At 47.8% G+C, this 25,462-nt stretch overlaps 1 protein-coding gene across 15 annotated transcripts in view; it reads left to right on the forward strand.

Annotated features, from left to right (window-relative positions):
* FGFR2 (fibroblast growth factor receptor 2) overlaps positions 1-25,462 on the forward strand; it is a 104,205-nt gene that overhangs the window by 70,307 nt on the left and 8,436 nt on the right. For 8 of the 15 annotated variants that reach the window (XM_060033935.2, XM_060033937.2, XM_060033942.2 and 5 more), the window contains 6 exons: positions 1,759-1,961; positions 10,866-11,017; positions 13,803-13,924; positions 16,253-16,363; positions 18,291-18,481; positions 24,879-25,001. In XM_060033935.2, coding sequence (XP_059889918.1) covers positions 1,759-1,961; positions 10,866-11,017; positions 13,803-13,924; positions 16,253-16,363; positions 18,291-18,481; positions 24,879-25,001 — 902 coding nt within the window. The remainder of the gene's footprint in view (positions 1-1,758; positions 1,962-10,865; positions 11,018-13,802; positions 13,925-16,252; positions 16,364-18,290; positions 18,482-24,878; positions 25,002-25,462) is intronic. The other 7 variants (XM_060033931.2, XM_060033932.2, XM_060033936.2 and 4 more) reach the window with 2 other exon arrangements.

Genomic DNA, 25,462 nt, shown 5'->3' on the forward strand with positions numbered 1-25,462 from the left:
GTTGAAATTACTTTGTAAAATCCAAAGTAATTTTTTCTCGTGTCAAATTCCATTTTGCTAAAATCCCATAAGTACTTTTATTACTTTTGTTCTGCTTTCTATTTTTAACAAGATGTAAATAGATGGGTGTGTGTTGAGGTGGCCGGGGAGAAGCACCCCCGTGCGTAGGGCGTACAGAAGCAGTGTGTTACCTACCTTGGGGATCGGTGGCTTGCTGCATGGTGGAATGCAACGGACTCTCGGTTTGCTTTTACTGCAAAGCATGCTCTTGCCATCTTGGGTTTGATGTTATTTCTACCCTACAGAGAAATCAACATCGCTGAAGCCCTGTTGCCTAAACATTGCTGCTGTCTGAATCTTTAACCGATATCTCTATCCTAGTCAAGCTTTCTTGATAATTACTGTCTCCTTAATGCATCTGTCTCTTCGTCATTTCCTTTGTGAAACTGCATAGACTATGGTTTGCTAGCTCATAATGTGCTACTCCAGTTATTAATTCCTTATTTTTAAAGTGCGGTGCCTACCTGCATGCTTATTTTATATCCAGTAAAAATAAATGGAGCATTTCGTTTTGTGCTGTGCTGCTAAGAGTTTTGACTATCTTGCAAATAGTTTTCTGTTTCAAATGTATAAGCTTTAAATAATGCCATTGCATTCGTGTTTCCTTTTGTTGTGAATCTGCTCTGTGAACATTTGCTCTGAGACAATGAGATGCCTCTTGTATTGAGCTTGCTTTTACTCGCAGTACTGCATTCTGCAAGTGCCTGATCGGCACTTCGTAACCCATTTGCCTGACAGCACAAGCACATTAACTAAGAATGCAGTTTGAGAAAAACACTACTTGGAAATACACTGCTTGTCGATTGACCGTTAAGCACTAAGGAGGAAGCAGACATTATTGGAACTTGGTATAAGAATGTGCTAACTTAAGTCATGATATGTATCCTCACATGCGACATTATCTCTATTTTCCCTTGAAGGGAAAAGTTGCAGTGACATCAGTATAACAAGATACACAAAAATTTAAATGGTTATTGATGAAGGAATGTTACAAGCTTTTTATCGTATGGACGTAATGATTCTATATTATAAGCAATTCAGTCTTTATATTAAATGCATTTGTTTGTTTAGTTGAATAACCTACTGGACTATATAAAGAAATTTGAACCTTTTCCAGTCCGGCCTACTAGATGAATATTTATCTCATGTCCTATGGAACTGTGTTCATCTGGGTCAATGACTTTGTCGCATCTTCCTTTGGAAGAGCTTTACCCAAATAAGACTGAGGCCACCCCTTTAGAAATAAAAGTGGGCATCGTTCCTATTTAAGAATCTTTAAATGGTTTGCCTCAGAGACCATCAAGGAAGACGACTGTCCTTTTGTTGAGGTTGTGGTTGGCTGCTTTACTCTGCCCAAATGCCTAACAGAACGTGACCTCGTAACCTGCCCCTTGTAACTTGGTGGCAGCCAAGCCACCACAATCGCAAGATTGCAGAGGCCCGTTGAGGATAGAGATAGCGACCACCTGGGCCCCGGTGGTCAAGTGAGGAGCCCTAGGCTATTCACCTTCGTTTGGAAGAGGTGCACGGCTGGCCCGGAGCCCATGCCCTCCCGCAGCACTGAGTTATCGGGAAGCCCATCTTGCCTTGGGAGCGGTCGTCGCCTTTTGATTCCTGTAGTTCTGCCAGGATGCATCCGTCCAGTGTCCTAACTCTGTGGCCTGCTTATCTGTTCCTCTCGTGTGATCTGCAATCTAGCTCCAGTAAGAGAAAAGGAGATCACAGCTTCCCCAGAGTATCTGGAGATAGCCATTTACTGCATAGGGGTCTTCTTGATCGCCTGTATGGTGGTGGGGGTCATCGTGTGCCGGATGAAGAACACGACCAAGAAGCCGGACTTCAGCAGCCAGCCGGCTGTGCACAAGCTGACCAAGCGCATCCCTCTGAGGAGACAGGTAACAGAAAGTAGATAAAGAGTTTGAAGAACCTTACCCCTCCCCCACGCCCAGCCAGCTCTCGGGTCTCCTCCTCTGCCTCGTGCCATCTTCTACTTCCGGGAGTGTCCCTGTGCCAGTGGTTCCCGTGGGCCTCCCAGTGGCCATCTGATGAGTGTCTGGAGCTTGGAGGGTCAAGTCCTGGTGCATCAGTGGGGTCCACCGAGTCTAGTTCTAAGGGCAGGAAAGCCCAATGGTGCAAGACTCCGAGCTCCTCCGCGTGACTGGAAATAACCCAGGAGGCAGTGCCCTGGTGCGTTCGGTGGGACTCGAGTGCAGTGGTCTCTTCAGAGCGTAGGCCCCTTTTGTTCCTGTGATCTAACGCTGCTTTTAGAGACAGGCTCATGCCACTAGTTGGAAAGCAAGGGACTCTAGTTCTCTTAGACTTATGTTTTCTTAAGTCAAGTTCAGAAATCTGTCCCTGGAGGTGACTGAACTGCTGCCCCATGAGGAGGTGACTGAACTGCTGCCCCATGAGCTCTGTCTTAACTGAACTTTGGCGCCACCTCTTTGATTCTTAAAATAGAATCGTATGCCTGTAGTGTATTGTTTGCACTAACGTTGTGACTGTGGATTCGGTGGCAGAATGATTTTTTTTTTTTTTTTGCGGTACGCGGGCCTCTCACCGCTGTGGCCTCTCCCGTTGCGGAGCACAGGCTCCGGACGCGCAGGCTCAGCGGCCATGGCTCACGGGCCCAGCCGCTCCGCGGCATGTGGGATCTTCCCAGACCGGGGCACGAACCCGTGTCCCCTGCATCGGCAGGCGGACTCTCAACCACTGCGTCACCAGGGAAGCCCCCAGAATGATTTTTATAATGAATAGGGAACAGACTGTTGTTAGCCCCGCACTTGGTCTTTGGTGGTTACTTTTTCCTTGTGTGTTCCTCCTGATTGGTTTACTCTTGCTTTGGGCAGACAGGGCAAGGTGCAGCCTACACCTCTGCTTTCAGCCGAAACCCTGCAGAGCTGACAGAGCAGGCAGTGCTCTGATTCTCTCTCATGCTCACGAAGATGGAAAGGGGAAACGGGTGTGAAGGCAGTGTTTCCAGAAGTACTTGGAACTTGGTTCCGATAAAGTCATGTGTTTTGAAACAGCAAAGAGGATGGCTACCTCATGGGCCCTAACTCAGCGTGTACTTCAGTTGAATTTACAGGGCGCTTGTTAAAACTGTAGACTCCTTGGTCTCAGCCCCCGAGATTCTGGTTGAGTAGGTCTTGGATAGGACCAGGAACCTGCATTTCAAGCAAGTCCTCCAGTGATTCTGAAATGCACTCTGAGCGACTCTGGGTTAATCCCAGCCCTGTCCCTCCCGGGACTTCAGGTGGCGATGACATCTTCTGGACGAGGCCCTGGCGAGGCCCTGGCGAGGGTCAGGGACCATTCGGTCAGCAGCGGCTGTAGCACAGATCCGGCTGTTCTCAGCCCACCTCCGAACTCCAGGCTGAACGGGTCCTTGCCGACTTCTTTGAAGCCACGTTTCAAGCAGGTCTTTCTAAATGGAGGCTGAGGGTAGCATCTGGAGTATGTGTCATGTGCAGGCAAGTGCTCAAATGGGGTTAAGAGTTGGGGGGGAGAAGGGTGCCCATCGGTCCCCCTGCCTCCAAGAATGCTGTTGTTATTAAAGGTACCACTGTCATTCTTGGGGCCAGGGCAGCGATGATGAGACCACTTGCCTGATTCTGGGAGAGTCCAGTCCTAAGGTGACTCTTACAAGCTGGTACCCTTGGTGACCTTCAGGTGATGTGGCCACCCCTCCCCAACCCTTGCTCCTTACCAGTTACCTCTGGGCCATCCTTACAGCCACCATCCTGAGAGCCTGGCTCCAGGGAGCTGAAAGAGGGAGTGGTGTTCCCACCTCTATTATTATTTTTTTTCCTAATAGGGAAAAATGCTGCCTTCTAGAGGAAACCTGTAATTTGGTGTAGCTAGACCATTGTCCTGTAATTATTTCATCATCTTTTTTTCTGCAGCTGTTTACAATGCGCTTCTCTTTATTTAATATAAACGAGGCAGATGCCTTTAGAATCCCCTCGACTCAACTCTGTTCATTGTGTTTTTATTTCTCTCTGGCTGACTGGCCTTTCTTCATTGTCATCTCCACCTAAGTTGGCCATTTCTCCTCTGCCCCCCTGTGTAACTAAAGGGAACATCCGAACTCTTCCTCCTTTTTTATCCCTCCCTCCTTCCTTCCTTCCTTCATAATTTTCTGAGTGCTTAGTCTAACCCAGGTTCCATATAAGACGTGGCCCGTCGCCTGCGCCAGTGGCTCCAAGGTCATTTGGGGGCCTTCATTTGAGATGCAATTGCCTTGTGTTTCAGTAAGGTCGAGTACTGTAAGAGAAGCAGAGCAAAGTGGGCAAACACGGTTCCCTGGAAAATTAAATCTCTGGGAGTTTATTTGTGGAAATGTTGACACATCTCAGCTGCTCATGTGGGAGGCACTGATTCTTCCCAAAGAGCGATTCGTCCATAATAAGCACAGCCCCTTTGGTGGAGGAGACGCTTAGCAGGTAGCTGGATAAAAGGGGGTTATTGGACTGTAGCTGGAATGAAGAGCCCCGGAAAGGCCGGCAGATATGTTGATGACGGAGAGCATACCACAGGGATGCCACGCATGCCTTTACCTGGCGACAGGTGAGCCTGTAATCAGATGTCTTAGGGGCTGGGTTTTTCCTAGGCATTTGCTAGGCGCCTGTCATGCTGCATGTGCCCGGCCCTCTTTATTACACGGTAGCATTCTGCGTCTTTGTGGTGAGTCCGAATTTCATCTTCTTGGCCCTGACCCTCGCCCCTCCCGCGAGGTGCAGAAACCGCATCTCACTCAATCAATCATTGCTCCCTTTTTAGAACAAGAGAAGGTTAAAAAAAGTTTTTTATCCTACTGTGAATTTTTTTTTTTTCATTGACATTTACTAATCTGTACTGGACTTACCAGTGTAAGACAGACATTTGAGTTTATTTGTTTCTGAGACAAAAATACTTTTTCTCCAGTACCTAGGAAGAAATTCCTTGTGATCATTTCCCAGTAACCATGAATTTTTTTGAGACTCTTCATGCGTTTTGATGTTTGGGGAAAGAGAAACAACTTTTAGGTCGGGGGGAGGCGGGTAGCACGGGGCATCTCCTGGTTCCCCTTGACGGGGGTCCTCCCACATTCTGAGCTGGGGCTCAGGCAAGGGGACCAGCAAGAGCCAGTCCAGAGAGGGGCGTCTGCGTGAGCCTGTCGGCCCTTGTACACGTTTCCAGGGCTGCTGGTGGACGGCGTGGCCATTGTGAAGCCTTCCTTGCACATCCGTGAATTACAGGGAGGGCTACCCTTCCCGCGTTTTGCACAAATTGGTTGGGTGGGGGCAGGGAAGGGTGTGAAGGGAATTGAGGACGTCTGTTCAGGAGGCGAGCAGCCTCGCTGCGTTCGTTGCATTGGTTTTTCAGGGAGCACGTCAGCCTCTTTCTCTGGAGCCAGGCACTTCCATAGGGCATGATGGAGATTCATAAACAGATAAACGCAGCTCCTGGGTGGGGACATACACGTGGGTATAGCTCATGCTGTCTCACCACCACCAGCATCTCAGAAGGGGCTGCAGGTTTGTTTGTTTGTTCTTTTTTCAGACTTCAGTTTCACCCTCTTGGCTGCCAATACAGATAGGTTGAAAGCCAGAGAAAAGTCAGGGGCTGCCAAGGTCATGCTTTGTAACAATGTCTTTGAGGCAGATGGCACGTTCCCAGGGGCGCCATGAACAGGGCAAAGATGGCGTGTGTGATTCAGGAGCCAGTTCTTGGGGCTGGGTATGAATGGCTATGAAACATACCGAACTCCGTGAAGGGCAGTCCCACTTCTAGAAGCTCATTTACGACCTAGCAGCTAAACAGCGTGATCTCGGAACATTCTCTGTATTTTGGTCAATCAAGTGGTCTAATGAAACCTCGCCAGTTCCAGAAAGCATGTGGGTATTTAGATGGTCATGGATGGTTTAACTGGAATTTGCCCTTTTGTGTGGGCGCCTGGCCCTCCCAGCCCCCATTTGGCCATTCTCTCCTCTCTGCTTCCAGAAGACACAACAGTTTGGCTAAGCTCGGGCCTGGGTGCGATCTTCTAGGAAGACCAGCCGGTTGGGGTTTGATAGGTTTACTCTGGAGAGTCCTGGGGGGAGGTCTGGGGAGACGGAGACTTGCTAAGGGAGAAAAGTGTGTGCCAGATCGACTACCCTGCCTCTTTACCTAAAATTTGTTACGGAAGGAAAAGAAATCCCGTCCCCGCACCCCTTGGACCTTTATTTCAGCTTGGGCTGGTGAAGGCATTTTGCCTGCCGTCGGGGAGTGATGGGCAGGGCTTATAGCAAACCTGTGTCGACTCCAGGACCTTGTGCTTTGGTCTGGGAATGCGGACCCGTGGACTGAGAGTCAGAGGGTTTCTCTGGCCGGTTGGGGTCCGTTTGTGAGTCCTCAGAATAAGCAGGCGCACGGATATTCATACCTCCTCCCTGTGGCATCTGTGCCTCTGTCTGCTCTGTTCTCTGTGGGCCCCCCTCTCACTGTTGAATTGAATCTAGTATTAAAAGATAACATAGTTTCTCGGTGGCCCTTTAAAAAGAAAAGAAAAAAGCCCGGCTTCCTTGCTTCATCTCCTTTATGTACCGTGGAAATAGACAAAAAGCACATTTAGTTAAAGGCTTGATTTATGGCACGAGGAATTTATGGTAAAGAGATTCTGGAAAGTGAGGAAGCTGAATGGAGACTGAAAAAACATGCTAAAAACGTGGCTGCCAGGGTTTGGGAGTGGGGAAAAAAGAGCTTGTTTTAGACTGTTCATGTTTATTGTTGTACATAACTAAATGATCTCTATCGATGGACTATTTTAAAATTAGATAAAAAGGAAACCCAGAATTGAAGAAGCATATCTGACAGGGAGGATTATGATTTTGTGCCAAAGAAAAATAGCGATCATCTAACATTGCTGCAGAAGCAGGATTCAGAGGTGGACAGTGGATTTCCTTAAGGAGTGTGGTCCAAAGGAGAGAAGCTCCAGAAACACGGTGTTCCACGGAGGAATTGCCTGCAAGGGGTCGGGCCAGCCCTGCAGACACGTTAGCACGCGGAGGGAAACGGAGTGAAGAGAAAGCCAGTCCTATTTTACAGTCCCAGAGGGGATTTTAAAAGCATAGTAAAAATGCACGGGGGTAAAATGAAGATATACGTCCACAGACAGAGTGATTGAATTCTGTCGTTTCTTACACTTGGGGCATTTTCTTCCCTTTTTTCTCTTTGTGTGTTTTACAAAAGTATTTTCCAGATCTGTACATGGAATCTAAACCTCTGCACTTAATGTGAGCAAAATTTCCATAACTTTAATCATAGTGACAGCAACTAAGTTTGGAAAGGTTTTCCATGTTCAAAGCTCTCACCTTAAAACCTTGTTGGAGACAATCTGTTTGTGGGGGAAGATGTATATGGGTGTGAACTTTCGTCACGGTCTGTGGGCCAAGATTCCTTTGGGGTCACAGGTTAGCCGCAGAGCAGTTAACTTCTGACTGGTTGTTTCGTTTTTCTTTCTGAAGCGGCCTCTAAGCCCTGTTTGTCATGAGGACTTTCTTGCTCTCTAGCTTTCCTCTTGCCCTGGGACCGTGCCCTGACTCCTGGGTCCTTAATTTCTGGGGTTTGCTTTTTTGCTCACTGGAGCCCCGGCGCATCCTGGCTGTGAGCAGAGGATCTAGTCTTTCACACCATTAAGGCAAGTCCTGCCCTTAACGCCGCCGGTGGGGTTTCTCTCTCCCCCGTTGCACACCATGTCACAGGAGCTCACACACAGAACAGCCTTGGGCTCCAAGTCCTCGGGCTTCCCCCGGGGAGGGGCCCTCTGAGCTCCCTTGGATCTGAGCAGCAAATGACTCTAAAAAGATGCTAAGAGAAACCCTTGTGGGGTTGGTAGCGAAAGTTGACTGAGCTCCCAGCAAGCACCAGGCCCGGCACCAAACACTTTATGGGTGTGACGTCATTTTACCATCACGGTCATTCTGTGATGTGGGAACTGTTCCGGTCTCCCTTTAGCAGGTGAGGAAACCGGAGCCGAGCAACGTCAAGTGACTTGCCGAAGCTCTCACAGTAACTGTTGGAACAGGGATCCCACAGCCCGCGGTGGTCAGGGTGCCGCCACCGGCTCACGGCCCCACATTATAAACAGTTTGCAGGCGAAGGGCACCAGCTAGGGGTGGCTGCTTGGCTAGGGGAGGTCACTGGGTACCCACACGGGGGGACGCAGAGACGCCCCCGCACCCAGCCTCTAGCCCAGGGAAGGGGCGACAGCAGTGATCTCGTCATTTTAACTCATTTTAGAAGTCAGTGTATTTTAAGCATTTGCCCTGTTTTCCGCCCCCGCCCAGTGCCATGCCTCAGTCCAGATTCTCTTTATTCTTAAAAATATTTTTGTCATTAAAGAAAAGTGCTTTGTTTTCATAGAACGTAAAAGAGATACATATGCATGGGAATGAAATTCAGATGGTTTAGGAAGTTCTGAAATAAGACATAGTCTACCCCGTCCCTCGGCGTCCTATAATCTCTCTCCCCAAAGGTGACCACGGCTAAGGCTCTTATATGTCCTTCCTGAGGCTTGTTTTCAGTGCCCGTGTCCTCACACCTTGCCATGGGAAGGCTACTCCTCTGCGTTGTGTCCTGAAGCCTCAACCGTGTGTGATGTGCGGGGACGTGGCAGGGAAGGCCAGACGGGCCTCTTCACCCAGAGCTGCACCCCCCATCACCGCCCCAGGGGTTTCTCCCTCACCACGATCCCAGCACACCATGCATAGCAGTTCTGGCCACCCTGCGGTCCAGCAAGGAGGGCTACGCTGCTGGCCTTGGAGGGGGTGTTCATCTGTGAAATCTGCCAGCCCTCGTCTGGTTGGGGCTTGTAACTGTCTCATTGCCAGGCTGACTTTGACTGCTGTTCCGAATCTTCTTGGCTGTCATCTTCAAGCCCGGTTCCCACTGCAATGAGTGGTGATTTTTGCTTCTTCACGTGGGAGACCTTTTTGTCTCTGAGAACACCAGTCTCCTTTTGCATCCATAGCTCAAAACCGATGCAGGGCGTTAGGATTTGGGGAATTATTTTTCGCCCAACTTATTCCTTGAATCTTTCTGAACCCTTCTCTGCAGTTGGAGCTCAAGACATATATATGTGGTCAGTGAAGGCTGTCGAGGTCTTGAGGACGTTCCTGGTGGGCCCTGCAGCTGAGGTCAGCGCATTGCGGAGGTTGTTTCCACGGGCTTTTCGTCTTTTTCTTTTTGCTTCTGCTGTTTTGCCTCTGTGGCCCAGACACTTGGGTGTGAAGCCTCAGCCTCTTAGAACCATATCTATTCATGAGGCCCCTCTCAGCTCCAAAATTAATGATTGTTCAGTTCCTTAAAAAAAAAAATTATTTACTGTGCTCACGGTGAATAAACATTGATCATACTGTCTGCATAATAAAATTTAGGAACAACAACCTTTGACAAAAGACTGCTCAAAAGGCTCAGAAATGTTTTCATGGACATTTAAAAAGATAATAGAAATTCTGTGTTAAAAATTGCCTACTTCTTGATATTAATACGAAAACCAACTTCCTGTTCCTAAAATGATTCCCTCCAAATCCACTCTTCGACATCTTCTCAGGTCTCCTACCTGCTTTTTAAGGGCAGTCTGGGTTTAAAAAGGAGAGAATCAACATTTTTTAAGTAGGACGTTCCCAGGAAAGTACAGTCTTCTGGTTCCCTGTGGGAATGGTCCAGGCTCCACCTTGAAAGTTCATCCCCATTAAATATGTTCATCTTTACTTGGTCCTTGCCACCTCGATTTAAAAAGTGTTTGTAAGCAGAGCTGGGAAGATGGGTTGATGTGGGCAGTCATGCAGGGGACAGAACCACGTTTGAGGGGTCACGTCAAACCCCCGATTCCAGCTCTCTCGGGCCAGAGTGTTGTTCACGGTTTGGAATAAGGTGATGGTCAGGCAGCCCGCGATGGTGTTTTCCTTTACAGAAACCAGCACGGGGAAGATGATATAGTTAAGAAATAACCATTTTATCAAATGCAGACTATAATGGATTAGAGTAAATGAGAAAACTCGGTGAAACCCTGCAGGCTTCCCTGGGGGAGAGGAGCTTTCCCACGAGATTGTGAATAAAGAGGTACTTTTCTTTCCCTTGACTCTTCCACTAGTTTCTGAAACTGAAGTTGACAAGAGGCAGTTGATTTTCTTCAAATGGCCTGGGCATCAACCAGTTCCCAGAAGGACTAGGGAGAAGCAGATAGTGGTCCCCAGTGCCTGGGTCTCTGGTTACCTTGAGTCAAGGCACGTGGAGCTACTGGAATGCTTTTCACATTCAAATCCTAGAGCTAGTTCCTTGAGGTATTCTGCTTACGTTTCAAAAGATAGAGCTGATTGAAGAGCCGATTTTCCAGAAGTTTTTGTGGAATCTCACAAGCACAGCACTGATTCACCATCCCTGCTGGTCTACGGGCAGGAGATTGATAATCCGGGGCTCCAGTACAGGCACAGGGAAGAAGGCAAGAATGAAGCCCATGGGGTCTGCCTGTATGTCCTCAAGTGATTATCTTGAGGAATTGGGACAGAAGGAAGACATTTTTTACCAGGCACTCTCTAAAACTGTTGTTTGGAAACCTGGCCTTAGGCCCGTGTAATTTGGATGCAATCTAGCACATACTGCATGGATGGAAAGACAGAGGAGTTGGAATCCAGGGTTTTGGTCCTCAATTCACGACTTTGGCCAACCCTCACCTTCCCACCTTTCTAAGAGCTGACTGGCTGGCAGGGCTCTGGCCGGCTTCCAGCCTTCGCAGGTAGAGCCAGGATTACATCTGTGTCTTTGTATTTTGTATCCAGGTTTCTGCTGAGTCCAGCTCCTCCATGAACTCCAATACCCCACTGGTGAGGATTACAACTCGCCTCTCCTCGACAGCAGACACCCCCATGCTGGCGGGGGTCTCCGAGTACGAGCTGCCAGAAGATCCAAAATGGGAGTTTCCAAGAGATAAGTGAGTACTTCTGTGGGGCGCATCGCTGGTGGGGGCTGAAGTATAAAATGGGGATATTGGGCTGACACAAAGAACTAATTCTCTCTCTCTCTCTTTTTTAATAGTTCTTTTAAAACAGAGCTACTAAGCCATGGCTGATCCCCAAACAAAATGGTACCTTGGTAGCGTTTTTTTTTTAGCTTTCTAGTTAATTCAAACCCAGTCAAATGGAATCAAAGTGGGATTATCCCATTTATAAAACAGAGTTGACATTCTAACTTCTGGTTCCTAGAACGTGTCTGTCCTACAGTTCATTTCCTTAGAGAAATTAGGTCTAGCATATAAATTGCCTTAAGAATCTTCACCCAGTGTTGCTGTTTTTAATAGTTATTAATATAATATTGGGCTAGAAATCTTCAAATACGGTACCTGACATCGAATTTCTTGTGGTCCCTAGTATTTTCCTTATCGGATGATATGGGTGTGTTCCAGTCACATGTTCAGTCAAAGTGTGGCCACCTGGGCTCTGCTGAAGGCATTGTTGGGAGCTGTGTGTCTCTTCAAGTTCAGGGACTGAACTGGCTTCAAGTTCAGGGACTTTGGATTCTATTGGGCTGGATTGGAATCCCGGCTCTGCCAGCCAGTGGCTGGGCAACCTTGTGTGAGTTCCCTGATTCTCTTTGAACTTCATTTCTATGAAATGAAGGTCATGGTACAGACCTCCAAGGACTGAGCACAGTTCTTGGCTCATGTGAATTTCCCTTCCTTCCATTTCCCTTCATAACCTGAGAGATCTGAACTGCAAATCTCAGCAAGATGGCAGAACTGGGCATCGAGTCAGTGGACAGATCTTGGAGTACCAGCCCTCCATCTTCTAGCTAGGGACCAGCCCCCAGACTCGCCTTCTGAAATGAATACGATGGTCATTGAAGGGCTGTCAGCTCATTTCCAGGGTCTCTCTTGTAGTAATCAGAGTCCAAACAGCTTGAGAATAATGGAAGGTAGAAATCGCTGACTATACATCTGCATCAAATCAGCTGGAATAAGCTTTTGACTTGCTCATGTACAGCAACCCTATTGGTCTTGACATTTGCACTATCTCCGTGAGATTATGTCAGAGAAGTGTCTAATTACTGGAGAAGGAACTCATACACAAATTTGGAAATACAAAGATAAGCTCTTCCAGGGTCTGGATATCATGTGCTCCCTTTGGAAGGAGAGAGAGCTTCCATGGCACTTGTAATTTCGATTCACACAGCTCCAACCAGCTTTGTTTTCTAATGGCTCGTTACTTTAAATAATAAACAGCTCATTTATTAATGTGCAGCCTACATTAGAACCAAATTATTGTACCAATATCATTCTGTTAGAGTGTTAATGGAAATGATTTCCAGTTTGTGTACTGTTCATTCATTCAGTACTTGTTTACTGAACACTTACCAGTGAGGTACCAGAAAAAACAAAGAATGATTTCTTTACGTGTAGAATGTGGAAAGGGGGTGTTTCTCGTGAGCCCCCTCAGCTCCCTGGTTTGATCAAACAAGTAGGTGGGTTAATGTGCACATTCCTATGGATATAGGACTGAGTTTGGGAGCTGTGATCATACTTTAAGAAACTGCAGTGCTCAGGTTCAATCAGTGGTTTTTGCCACCTGTGACACCACTGGCAACAGCGGGAGTCTGTCTGTTAGCTCCCACCCGGGGTACCCGGAGTGTGGAAAATTTGAGTGCAAAGCATTTCAAAATAGTGTTTAGCACAACCGTAGGTGGAGCAGATTTCCAATGAATGAAGGCCATTTAGAAGCAGTTTATTAGATCAGAGGCAGACGTTATACAAAGAAGGGATTGTTATGCTTGTAGCAGCAGGGCAATAGGACATAAATTAGTCATTTTTCCAATGCAAATGTTTATTTTCTGCCAAGATATTAAATTTAATTTTAGCTCAGGATAGAAAGGGAATGACCTCAGCATAGCACACACTGCCCTCGGTCTTTGCTGTGACTTTTGCAAACCATTGCGTACTTACCAAAAATACTGCTTACTAGTGGCAGCTTGGTACTTTGCTGTGTTATGCTTAGATGAAAAAACCACATTCATAAGTGTTCCAAAGTCTCTTCCATTCAGTTGGTTTCTGGAACGCCCAAGGAGTCTATATGGCTATTAGTATGATGTATGTAGAGCTTCTGAGCTTAGAAATTAAGTTTGTTGTGATCACTTTGGATTTCTTCATTATTAATTTTGGGTAGTCATAAGGATTTCTAAACTATTATGTCAAAAAAAAATTGCCCCAATTTCTAGCATTTCCTTTTTCCTTTAATGAAAAAATAGAGATTCCTTGAAATGCGTTTAAGATTCATATCTTGTAACTTGGCCCAGAATGTGACCGTAAAATCCATTGGTATTCGAATAATAGCGATTTTTAAAGACATCACAGAGACAAAAAATAACAGCTTTAATGGTTTTCTTTGAGATATTCTAAATGATGAAAATTCGATCGGCTCAAGATCAAAAAGCTCCTCGTTCTTAGCACTTAGGAAGGCTGACCACCTCACTTGCAATGATACCGTCCATAAAGAAAATAAATCGAGAATACAAATGTGAAATTCAATAGCTGTTCCAGCAGTAATTGACATTCTCCAAAACGTCACTAAGAAAATACTCAAGCGCATGTGTACCCCAAGTCTCATTAGTTCCATATGATAAATGCTCCATGCTTTTGTAAGCCGCTGAAAGATTTTTATATTGAGTTCAGGAATTTCCCTCGCTACACCAGATGCTGTTTGCTAATCCTCTCTTTACACATTTAGGCTGACGCTGGGCAAACCCCTGGGAGAAGGTTGCTTTGGGCAAGTGGTCATGGCTGAAGCAGTGGGAATTGACAAAGAGAAGCCCAAGGAAGCAGTCACTGTGGCCGTGAAGATGTTGAAAGGTGAGTGGGGCGGAGGTGGGGAGGGTGGGGGAAGGGAGGGGTGAGGGCGCCTTATCAAGAATGTTCCTTTTGTGGCATGTGAACTCTATCATGGCAGGGGGTTAGAGAGCACATAGTTGACCTAGGGGTTGAGAAGTTTTCAGTATAAATCAGCATCTTGGACAGACTATTTATCTTGAGCTATGTGCACTTATAAAAAAGAAAAGCCAGTTGTATTGGAAACTGGCAGCCTAATTCCCTTTATATTTGTACGTGCTTAGAAAGTATCGATTCACGTAGAATTGATTAATTTAGATGAGTATTGGTATGTCGGATTCAGGACGCAAACCTTAATTTACAAATGAAGGAAAATTGGCCGTTTTAGAGGGAGGAAGGAGGCTCAGGGAGAGGAGGACACACTTACTCCTTTGCAGGAGGAACAAAGCAGGAATGACGTTGTCTGTGGGAGTCGCTTGGGAAGCTGAAAGGGGACTCACCGGATTGGTGCTGGTCTAGAGCTTTCTGGGACGTGTGAGCCGTTACCCAGGGATGTAAACGTCGAGTGGCGTTCGTGGGAGCCTGAATGTCTCTGCATTAACCTTCCAACCCTGCTTCATGCCTGCGTCCAAGGAGCTTAAAGAACTTTTAACCATTAACTTCATCCTCCCACAGTGTTCTTTCATGAGAGGAGTTATAGGGAATGGTTGCATTATAATTCCCATTGTAGGCATCTCAGAAAGGACACCCCAAGCTGAGTTTTTCCCACGTGTCCCGGAGGAGAGAGGTCTGTTCTCAGGACATGGGGGGCCTCACGCATTGTGGACGCCCCGGGGGCTAGGCTTTTTCTTTCTTTCATGGGTTTTTGTGGGATAGTCACCACGTCTCTCCCTGAGGGGAGGGAGCAAGGTGGAAATAGTCAGAAAGGTGTTGGGTGTTTTCTTTCTGTTTGTTTTTTTAGCTATGGATCTGAATGGCTCCCAAGGCATACTAGGGTATTTTGAGCTGCTCCCCACTTTGGGGTGCGATGCCTGGGAGGACTATGTTCTCCCACCCTGCATGTCTCAGCTCCACCAACAGAGGCAGCCAGCCCTCTGCCTGCATCCTGCATGGCCTGGGCCTGCCTCCCGTGCCTTTGCCTTGCCGAGTGGCAGGTGCAGAGAGCTGTGGGCTCCCACCGGCCGCCCCGACAGCCCCTGGCCGTGTACCAGGGCCGAGTATATGGAAGGCCCAGGCTCCCGGTCTCTGTGGACAGAGCTGCTGATTCGGTTTACGGAGCTCAGGGGGAGGAGGTCTGGGAGTTTTCTTTCTCCGGTTATTTCAAGGCTGGCCTTCCCTTAGGATGGAGAAGGACCTTAGCCACAGAGCCCTTATGACGTGGCCATGTTTACAGCCAGTGGGTGGCTCAGAGCTTAGAGGAGACCCCACAGTGTCACCGCAGTGGAGCCTCTTCATCCGAGGGGCAGGCGCTCAGTCCTCCACATGAGTCTGCGTGGACTTTGCACTCCAGGCAATTGTGTTGCTCTTCCTTTTGTGAAGCTAAAAAGCTTCATGCACCATGGCTTCTATCCATGCCCTTACCTCATTTTTTATAGTAAGCCCAGATTTCCCCATATTGAATTAGCTCAAAGGGGGATACCTGGAGAAGAATCTTGCCACTTTTTGGAAGCTAACTGTGAGCCTGTGTATGCGGAACCTAAGCCGTTCTTGCTTGAAATTATGGAGCAGAGGTTTTTAAAACCTTAATTTTTTAGGAGGGGAATCCCAGCCCCTTTGGAAGCCCGTAGAAGGCATGGACCTTTGCCCCCTCAAGGTGCGCGTGCACACACGCACTTTTGTCCTCAGTACAGGGTGTCCTCTGAATCCAGCTGTGAATGCTCTGTGGGCTGCGAGGGCTCAGCTTAGCAGCACGTGGTGCAGAGAAAGTCTGAAGTGATGTGAAATGCTCCCAAACTCCTCTCCCTCTTCCTTCCCGGAAGTCCTCACAGTTGCTTTCAGGCCCCATGAATTTTGATGTGATTTTCTCAGGTACCTTAGGTCTGCCAGAGGATGGAATTATTTCACGATAGAGAAAAATGCCCCCTCGTTTGTGAGGTTTGCTGGAAAAGATTTGGCCTTGGCATCCAAGGCCTATATATTTGTTCTGACTTTTGACCCTGTTGACCCCAAATTAGCTATTCGACACGGAGCAGGGCAGTGCTGGGCCCTTTCCGCTTCACCAGTAAGATGATTTGGAAAGTTTTTCTGGTTCTAAAATTGACTGTCATGCTGTTTCAACCAAATTTTCATCAGCTAACGGTAGCAACCGGCGGGTTAGAGGAAACTGATCTGTAATTTACTTAATGTTCCTAGATGATGCCACAGAGAAGGACCTTTCTGATCTGGTGTCAGAGATGGAGATGATGAAGATGATTGGGAAACACAAAAATATCATAAATCTCCTCGGAGCCTGCACTCAGGATGGTGAGTAGGAGGAGAAAGAGCTTTTATCCACATAAGCCAGGGTTCAGTGTCAGCATCGTTTTAAAAATGGATGGACTCTTAGATCCTGCTCCTAGGGCCTCTCAAGTGCATGTTTAAAGTTTTCCTTAAAAACCCCCTCAGGGGGAATTCCCTGGTGGTCCAGTGGTTAAGACTCTGAACTCTCACTGCCTAGGGCCTGGGTTCAATCCCTGGTCAGGGAACTAAGATCCCACAAGCTGGGACTTCCCTGCTGGCACAGTGGTTAAGAATCCACCTGCCAATGCAGGGGACACGGGTTCCAGCCCTGGTCCGGGAAGATCCCACATGCCGCGCGGAGCAACTAAGCCCGTGTGCCACAACTACTGAGCCTGCGCTCTAGAGCCCATGAGTCACAACTACTGAGCCCACGTGCCACAACTACTGAAGCCCTCGTGCCTAGAGCCCGTGCTCCGCAACAACAGAAGCTACCGCGAGGAGAAGCCCGCAGACCGCAACGAAGAGCAGCCCCTGCTCACCACAACTAGATAAAGCCCGCGCACAGCAACGAAGACACAACACAGCCAAAAATAAATAAATGAAAGTAAATAAGTAAAAAAATTAGTAAAATCCCACAAGCCATGTGGTGTGGCCAAAAAAACCCAAAAAAACAAAACCCGTCAGGAAGTGTTCCTGGCCACGAACACAAAGAAGACGTTATGACTGTGCCTGGGTTCTGGGGGCGGGAAGGTGGGCATTGGGCGACTCTGGATGGGAAGGCCTATAGCGTCCTCCTGTTTTTAGGGTATAACCTGGAGGGTTTTTGGAAAAGGCAGCCTCCTTATGTTTTCGTTTTGTAAGTGCTAAGAGAGATTTCTCCAAATAAGATCCTGCATTTTGGTTGACAAGTTCTTCCCTTAAAGTGGGGATTGAGGAACCCATGTCTTGTTATGGGTACCAGGTGGCTGAGCTCCCACGAGTGGCCTGAAAGAGGGGAGACGGATAGGAAGGGGCACATTATCTTCCTCGGGGGAGCGAGACCCCTGACTTCTCTCGCGGATGATCTGTGGCACTTTGCGAATCAGTTTGATGCTAATTAATAAACTTGAAAATGCCTGTCTTTGCCTCAGCAATTTCCCTTTGAGGTCTATACCAGGAGTCAGGAGACTTTTTCTGTAAAGGGTGATGATAAATATTTTCGAATTTGTGACAACTACCCACCTCTGCTGCCGCAGTGAGAAAACTGCCACAGACAATACAGAAGTGAATGGGCCACGCTGTGTGCCGGTAACATTTACACGCAGAAACAGGCTCGTCTATACCATGGGGAAATTATTGCATATATACAGAGACATGCACGGCAGTGCTCACTGCACACTGTTTGCAATGGCCCAAACCCGGAAACAACCCCTAGGGGGATGGAGAAATAAATGTGGTGTATTTATATGATAGAATCTATGTAACTGTTAAAAGGAATGATCTAGGTCTATTTTTATCAGCCTGACTGGCTTCCAGAAAGATAATATGTGGGGGGAAAAATGGTGCAAAGCTATGTCTTTATTACTCATTGATGTGATTAAAAATAATACGTTGTTTATTGATACATAGGTATCTGTAAAATAGTTAAAATGCACTACAAGGACCAAATTTATGGTAGCTGTTGCTTTCCAAGAGGGCGCAGGTGAGAGGCTGGGCGAAAAAGGGAAAGGGCACTCACTGTAGTATCGCTGTTTTATTTCTTAAAGACTGTTGAGTCTATCTCGACCAAGCGTCGGTTGTCATTTGGGGGAGATTAGAATGCAGGTGTTCTGTGTGTGCTTTCTGTATGTTTAAATTTTTAAAAAAAAATGATAAGGCACTGGGTTGTAATAAGTAAAACTCCTTTGCTGAGCTGCCCCAGGGCAGATCCGGGCTTCCCTGCCTCTCCAACTTGTGTTCTCGTCGTCCACAGGGCCGCTCTATGTCATAGTCGAATACGCCTCAAAGGGCAACCTCCGGGAATACCTCCGAGCCCGGAGGCCGCCCGGGATGGAGTACTCCTATGACATCACCCGCGTTCCCGAGGAGCAGATGACCTTCAAGGACTTGGTGTCATGCACCTACCAGCTGGCCCGGGGCATGGAGTACTTGGCTTCCCAGAAAGTGAGTCCTTCCCATTCTCCTTGGTTGGGTGGATTCCAGTGAAAAATGTCTTTGAAGAAAACAGACCGTTGGGACGTGCTCATTTGCTGAATCAAGCCCTCGCCTGTCTTGTACGACCTGGAGACTGTGTCTTGCGTTATCCACATTGGGGTTTAATGAACTCTTTAAAAGCCAAAGCCTCGTAAACCAGTAGTGACACCACAGAGATGAGCAGAAGGGATGTCTCTTTTCGCAGGCACGGCTGGCTGTGGTCTGCCGGGGAGTCGGCTCTCCGGGTGGGCGGCAGTTGGGTTGGGGGGGCGCTGCCTTTAATTCTGAGGATTTTTTGGCTTTATTTGTTTCGTGGTTATTGAGTCTTTGGACGTGGACTTCGGGTGTTGTCTTCATGGTTTTGAGTTTGAAATGACGTTAAATAGTCTAAGAACAAAGATCAAGTGAAGGGGTATTTCGGTAACGTCGAGTGCTGGGTATCTGCTGGATGTATTTTGTCTCGTTGGCGGGGTGACCCTCTGCGGTTAGAAGCTGGCCAGGTCCCCTGAGGTGAATCGCCTGTATTCCGATCATGCCACACGCAGTGGACTTGAAACATCTGAGTTATTGTGAAAGCAGTTAGACAGGTGCCCAGATATCCCGTGGGGTATTTTGGACGGCCCAAGACACCCTTCCCTGGCCCACGCCTGGGGGGAAGTACAGACCTACCTTCTGGGGCAGAGGTGGGTCAGCTCCTAACCGCGCTGAAGCTTAATGCAGCATCAGGGATTCCTCTGGTCCCCAAAGAAGTAAGAGCCTCTGGTGGGCGTGGACCATCTGTCCCCTTGTGGCCTGGGCTGGGTCCTGGCCATGCCAGTCACATGAGTGAGCGAGGCAGCCCCTGTCACATCACACCGAGTAGGGATTTGGGGACCGCTGGCTGCACCTCAGCCCCTGCTGTCTGTAGCCATGTGGGAACACGGCCAGAGCCACCACATGTTCTGTTTTTTGTTTTTTTATTTTCAAGAGAGTCCAGAGTTGAAGATTTTTCAGAGCTTTTTTTTTTTCTGTAAGATGTCCCCAAGTATAGATTTTAGGAAACCGAAACAGGGTTGTGCGACTGTGTACACGTGCGTGTGCACAGCGGACTTTGCCAGCTGACAAGTCTTTGGCAGGAAAAAACAATCAGATCTAGAATGTGGGACATTTGACAAGACATTGCTTCAAAATGTCAGTGTCCCAAAAGACAAAAAATGCTGGGGCGACGGTCCCAGATTAAAGGAGGCTTAAGAGACGTGACAACTGAATGTCCGTGTGTGATCCCGGAAGGGATCGTGTTCTGGATGGGAGGTGGGGCTGCCGCTTTTATAAAGGACATTTATGAACAATTGAAATGTGAAATTGATAGGATAGTAGATAATGTGACTGTTTCAATGTTAAATTTGGGGGTGGTGATAGAGGTCTTGTGTAAGGTGGGAGGTATGTGCTAATGAGGTCTGCAGCTCACTTTTAAGTGGTTCAGCCATAAAACGTGTGTGTGTGTGTGTGTGTGTGCGTGTGTGTGTGTGTGTGTACAGGGAGGCTGGGTATAGAGAGAAAGAGGGAGCAAGGAGGCGTAACAAGTGAATCTGGCAAACCCGGATAGCTGTTCTCTTTCGCCTTTTCTGTAGCTTGGAACTATTGCTAAATAAAACCCTGCGGAGGCAGCCTGTCCGCAGGCTGCCTGTCCTGAGCCTCTGGTCCTGGTCGCCCTCTGTCCTCCTGGTGTGGGAGAGGGAGGAAGGATTTTTTGGACTCAGCAGGGCACTGCTACTAATCCAAAGTGGTGGGAGACTGGCCTGGTCATTTTATTAATCCTTCAACGAATATTCCTGAGCGTTCCTGATTTGGGTGCCTGGTATCCCGGGTCAGGTGACCAGGATGGACACAGTCCTTGGCCTCTTGGAGCAGGAACTATGGGGGGCAGCAGGTGAAATCAACAATAAATGTGGGCATAAAATAAGTGTGTGAAAGGCTGGGAACCGTGCTGTGGAGGAAACCGACGGTGTGAGGTCAGGAACAGGGGGGACTTGGGAGGTTGCAGGGGGAGGTGAAGGGCAAGCCCTCCCGCAGAGGGACGGGCTGTGTGGAGCCTCTAGGGCATCTGACTCTGCCCTGTGCTCTGGGCTCTGGGGAAGCCACCGAGGGGGAGTGATTTTGATCAGGTTTGAGCTGTAAAGCGGCTCCTGGGACCATGGTTTGGGCTGAGGTTTATTGGCCCCGATAGACACGAGGGAAGTAGGTTGCTTTGGGATATATTTTGCTATCAGGACAGCTAAGGGATTGAGTAGCTGTAGGAGGGAGAAGAGGAGGGATCAAGGCTGACTCCTGGATTTCCAGCTTGGGAAACTGGATGGTGGTGCAGCTTCATCGGGATGAGGAAGATGGGGGCATGGGGCGGTGGCAGGAATAGGTTCTGGTGGGAAATCCAAGGTACGTTTTGAACATGTCTGAGGGTCACTCAAGGGCAGGTGTCGACCGGGAAGCTGCGGGCTGAGGCTCAGCTCTGAAGGCTGGGCTAGACGCCGGAGCCAGTGAAGGAAGGGTAGTTTCAAGCCATGGGAATGGATGGGTTCTCCTTGGGTGGGGAGGTTGGGGAGAGACAGAGAAGAGGGGGAACAGAAGCCTGGAGTCAAACCCTGAGAAAACTCTCAAATCTAGAGATGGGCTGAAAGCACAGGAAAAGACGGAGGAGACGTGGTCAGAGAGGGTCAGAGAGGGAGGAGGGAACCCAGAATGTGGTTCACAGAGGCCCCGGGAGGAGTCTCAGGAAGGTGGAATAGGAGAAAGGAGCTGGTGGAGTCTGGCTTGTGGAGCAGTGGTGGGTCCCCCCCATACCGCCGAGGACGAGATCCTTCCTGCCTTGAAGCTGCTTGGTGTGGTGGAGAGAGAACCAAGAATCAGGTGAACTTGGCAAAATGGGGAAAAGGATACATTTTAGAATGACAAACTGAAAATGCCCTTATTAATGGTATTGTAATAATAATAATTATCATTATTACTAATCACTACCACTTTGTGAGAGCTTAATGTCTGCCAGGCATGGAGCAAGCATTTTACATACAGTATCGTCCATAACCCCAGAACAACACAGAAACAGGTGTGTTTAAATCCCCATCTTATGGATAAGGATGCAGGGGAGTGTTTGGAAGTGCCAGGAAAGCTTTGAGCCCAGGTATGAGGGAGTCACTGTCCTAATTTCTGAGTTGGGGACTCGTCAGCCTGGAGAGTAAAGTGGCTGGTCCCAGACCTGGCCTTTTTGTTCTCTACCCACCTATCCTGCTCTCAGGTATTCCCTGCCTCCCTGGACCGAGAAGAGGACCATTGAGATGCCCTGTGTCGGGGCTTTGTTTGCTAACCCAGGGTGGGGTAGAGGGGACAGAGTCCTGTTTCCTAAGGCTTTGTAGTTGTGTTTCCAAAGCTCTTTGCTGAAGGCAACCGGCAATTAAGGACCTAGAACAGGTTTAAAGCAGGTTCTAGACCAAGATCTTAAGAACGGTCCCCTGAGTGGAACATGCTTCCAAAAATGGAGGGCTTATTCCTGACAGTGGAAAATGAAGAAGCAGAGGACAGGTCAGCCCCGTCACACCCATTCCCTCCCAGTGGATGGCGATAAGTTTGTTAGAGACCCGCCTGAGGAACTGTTGGGTGAGACATCTGGTTCATTGCTGATGGAGTGTAATTAGGAATTCAGCTCAACGGACGTTTACTGGGTCAGGTTCTGTGCTGGGAATGTAGAGGTGAACCTGCAGTCCTGCCCTCGACCTGGGGACGCTGGGGGTCGACAAGTTAAGAAACTCCATGATGTGTACAGTAATATAATTAGGTGATGTGGGATTTGAGCCTTCTACCAGTTATGGAAGCCTTTCTATTTTCAGTGCAAAGTACACTAATTTTTCTTTTTTACAAAATCCTAAGGCCAGTTAAACCTCCCAGGTGTTGAACTTGAGCAGCTGCTTTTGTTTTTGTTTGCTTGGCTTTTCTTTTTTTAGGAAGCTCTAACTTCCCCATCTGTAAAATGGCTACAATAATACCCATCTCATAGGTTGCTATGGGAATTTAATGTGATCAGCCGTGCAGAGGCACCCAGCACACTGTCAGGGTCATAGAGGTGTTGGTTTTCCCTCCCTTAGCGACCCGTTGACCTTTGTTTATTGAAGAAATGGAACACCAAACAGTCCGAGAGCCCTAGTTATGTAAAATGGTCAGCTCTTTGCACTGGAGAATAACTCAGATTTCTGCAGATGATGGGAATTTGGCTTGACTTTGATTATTCTCTTTTTCTTGGTATTGGTTCCAAGTCTCTTCTTGTTCAGCCCAGAGGGTGGGCTTTGGTGTTTCCTAGCACCCTGGGATGCGGGAAGTTTGGTGCTGAGTTCTGGCTCTCTTGGAGAAAATGGGGGTCGCCGTCGTAGTGACTCTTGAGTTGAGCCCTTATGTGTGGTCAGAGCCCCACGCACAGGGAGTCAGATTCTTCTGACCACACAGCTTGCCAGACTCACAGAGTTGTGTCGGCAGGGAGCACACCACTGGGAGAGTTTGGCCCAGGGCTTGGAAGTTCAATTTGAAGAGGCCTCCAAAACCAGGAACACAGCTCCCGCCCCAGCTGGATCCCTGGGCAGCTTCTGGGAGCTCTCACATTTCCTGCTTCCATTCTGGCCGGGCACAGGCATGCCTGTGGGGCTCTCCTGCCGTCCCTTCAATGATCTTGGCCCATCCAGGGGGCCACAGAAGCAGATTAAAAACAAGGAATAGTTGGAGGGTGGGCAGAAAAAAATGATCCCGCATTTATTCTTCAGAGAGAGTTTGGTCTGCTCCTTTTTCAATGGGCCATGTTGCGGAGTATCAATGTCAAATCAGCCCCATTTCACCCGTGTCAGATCGGTTGGTAAGACTCTCTCCTTCATATAATAGTTAGCCTTTGCCTAGAACCTGTGTAAAAGTGTTTGCTAGGGATGTTTGTTCACTTCTTTATACCTTACCATTTCCAAAACTAGGAGGTGATGATTTGGGACCCTAATTACCATGTATCCTGGTAAAATCTTGGTGTATTAAAGTACAGCTAAAACACTTTTAACAGCTTACAAAAACGTATCATTTGTAGAAGGGGAACACAGAAGTTATAATGACTAGAGCTTTCTGAGACCAAAGAGTTAGTATCGGAACCATAAATCAGCTGCCCTGTAGCGAGCATCTCAGCATCTGGCCCCCGTGTATGTGGCAGACACAGGTAGGGCCCCGTGTGGGGACCAGGTGTTGGGTGAGAACTGGACAGAGAATATGAATAGACAGGCATTGGCCTTCATATAAGCCTGGAACAGATGTGATCAGCTCCTTCAGAAACATAATTTGAGGGAAGCAGAGAAGATGCAATAGTGCTGAGTTTGAACACAGAGACCTGTTGGAAGGGTGATGAGACCCTGAACTAAGGGCTTAGCAGTGGGAACGGAGCCGGGTGGACAAATTGGAGAGGCATTTGGGGGTTGAAATCAAAAGAACTTGAGAGGAGTGTGTAAAGAATTCTGCTGTATGTATCTCAGGTGTATACGAAAAAGACCAAGAAAATGAGAATAGAGACCTTGAATTTAAAGGTGCCAAAGGGATGTCAATGTGGAAATGTCCTATTGAAAATGAGAATCTGGATCCCAGGAGAGAGGTCAGGTTAGAGATAGGGATTTGCAGATCTTCTGTATGTATCTAAGAATGGAAGCCATGTGGATATGTGGAAATATACAAAAGTAATGGGACAGGTCCTCTATTTTGAGGGAGAGAGAAGCTAAAGCCAAGGAATCTGAGGGATCGGGGAGAGAGAAAGAGTGAGCTAAGAGAAGGGATGGGTTTAGAACTCAGCGGGGGGACAGTTTCAAAAATGAGCAAGAAAGCAGCAGTGTCCGGAACTGCAGAGGGGGAATAATTGTGGCATTAAAAGAGGTCATTTAGGGCTTCCCTGGTGGCGCAGTGGTTGAGAGTCCGCCTGCCGATGCAGGGGACACGGGTTCGTGCCCCGGTCCGGGAAGATCCCACATGCCGCGGAGCGGCTGGGCCCGTGAGCCATGGCCGCTGAGCCTGCGCGTCCGGAGCCTGTGCTCCGCAACGGGAGAGGCCACAACAGTGAGAGGACCGCGTACCGCAAAAAAAAGAAAAAAAAAAAAGAGGTCATTTAGCTGTTCATAATACGAAGGATACCAGTCAACTGCAGATAAAAGGGCATGTGTTTTCTTACCTACCTTTGCTCTTTGAAATAGTTGGGGCCTTGTTCTTTTATTTTAATTAGAAAAGAAATACCAATTTTTGATGTAAGATGTATTTTCTCTCTGCATTATAAGAAGCGCGTATGTTACCTTTTTATTCTTGTAGCATTTTGAAATGCGTTCTTTGTCGATTTCAGTGCATTCATCGAGATTTAGCTGCCAGAAATGTTTTGGTAACAGAAAACAATGTGATGAAAATAGCTGACTTTGGACTGGCCAGAGATATCAACAATATAGACTACTACAAAAAGACCACAAATGTAAGTTGTGGCAGTGATGAAGTGGGAAGGGGTGGAGAGGTGGCACGGGATGTTCCAGGTGAAAGGTGTTGCTCAGAGCTAAAAGGACCAATGCCTTTTTACTCCTGTTCGTTTGCCTTACTCTTTATGAACTTCTCAGTAAGCAAGTTTAGACTACAGTTAAGATACTCTTGGTAAATGTGAACCAGTCTTATATACAGAGTAGTCAGCAGCAAGAACCTTCGTAAGGCTCCTTGTCGAGACCTTTCCTAGCAAAGGTTAGAGCCTGGGAGTTTCTGGGTTCATTTTCACCTAGGAGTTGGTCAGGGCCTGCTAGGGAGATAGATGATAATGAGAACCCAAGGAAACGACATTTTATTCACGTGTCCAAATCTGTGCATCTCCCACGCTCTATGTAGTCCCAGTTGGAGCTTATTTCTGCGCTAATGACTGTCCAGCAAAAGCCATTAGAGTGTCAGCTC

This window comes from Delphinus delphis, chromosome 16 (assembly GCF_949987515.2).
Source record: "Delphinus delphis chromosome 16, mDelDel1.2, whole genome shotgun sequence".
Classification (NCBI taxonomy): Eukaryota; Metazoa; Chordata; class Mammalia; order Artiodactyla; family Delphinidae; genus Delphinus; species Delphinus delphis.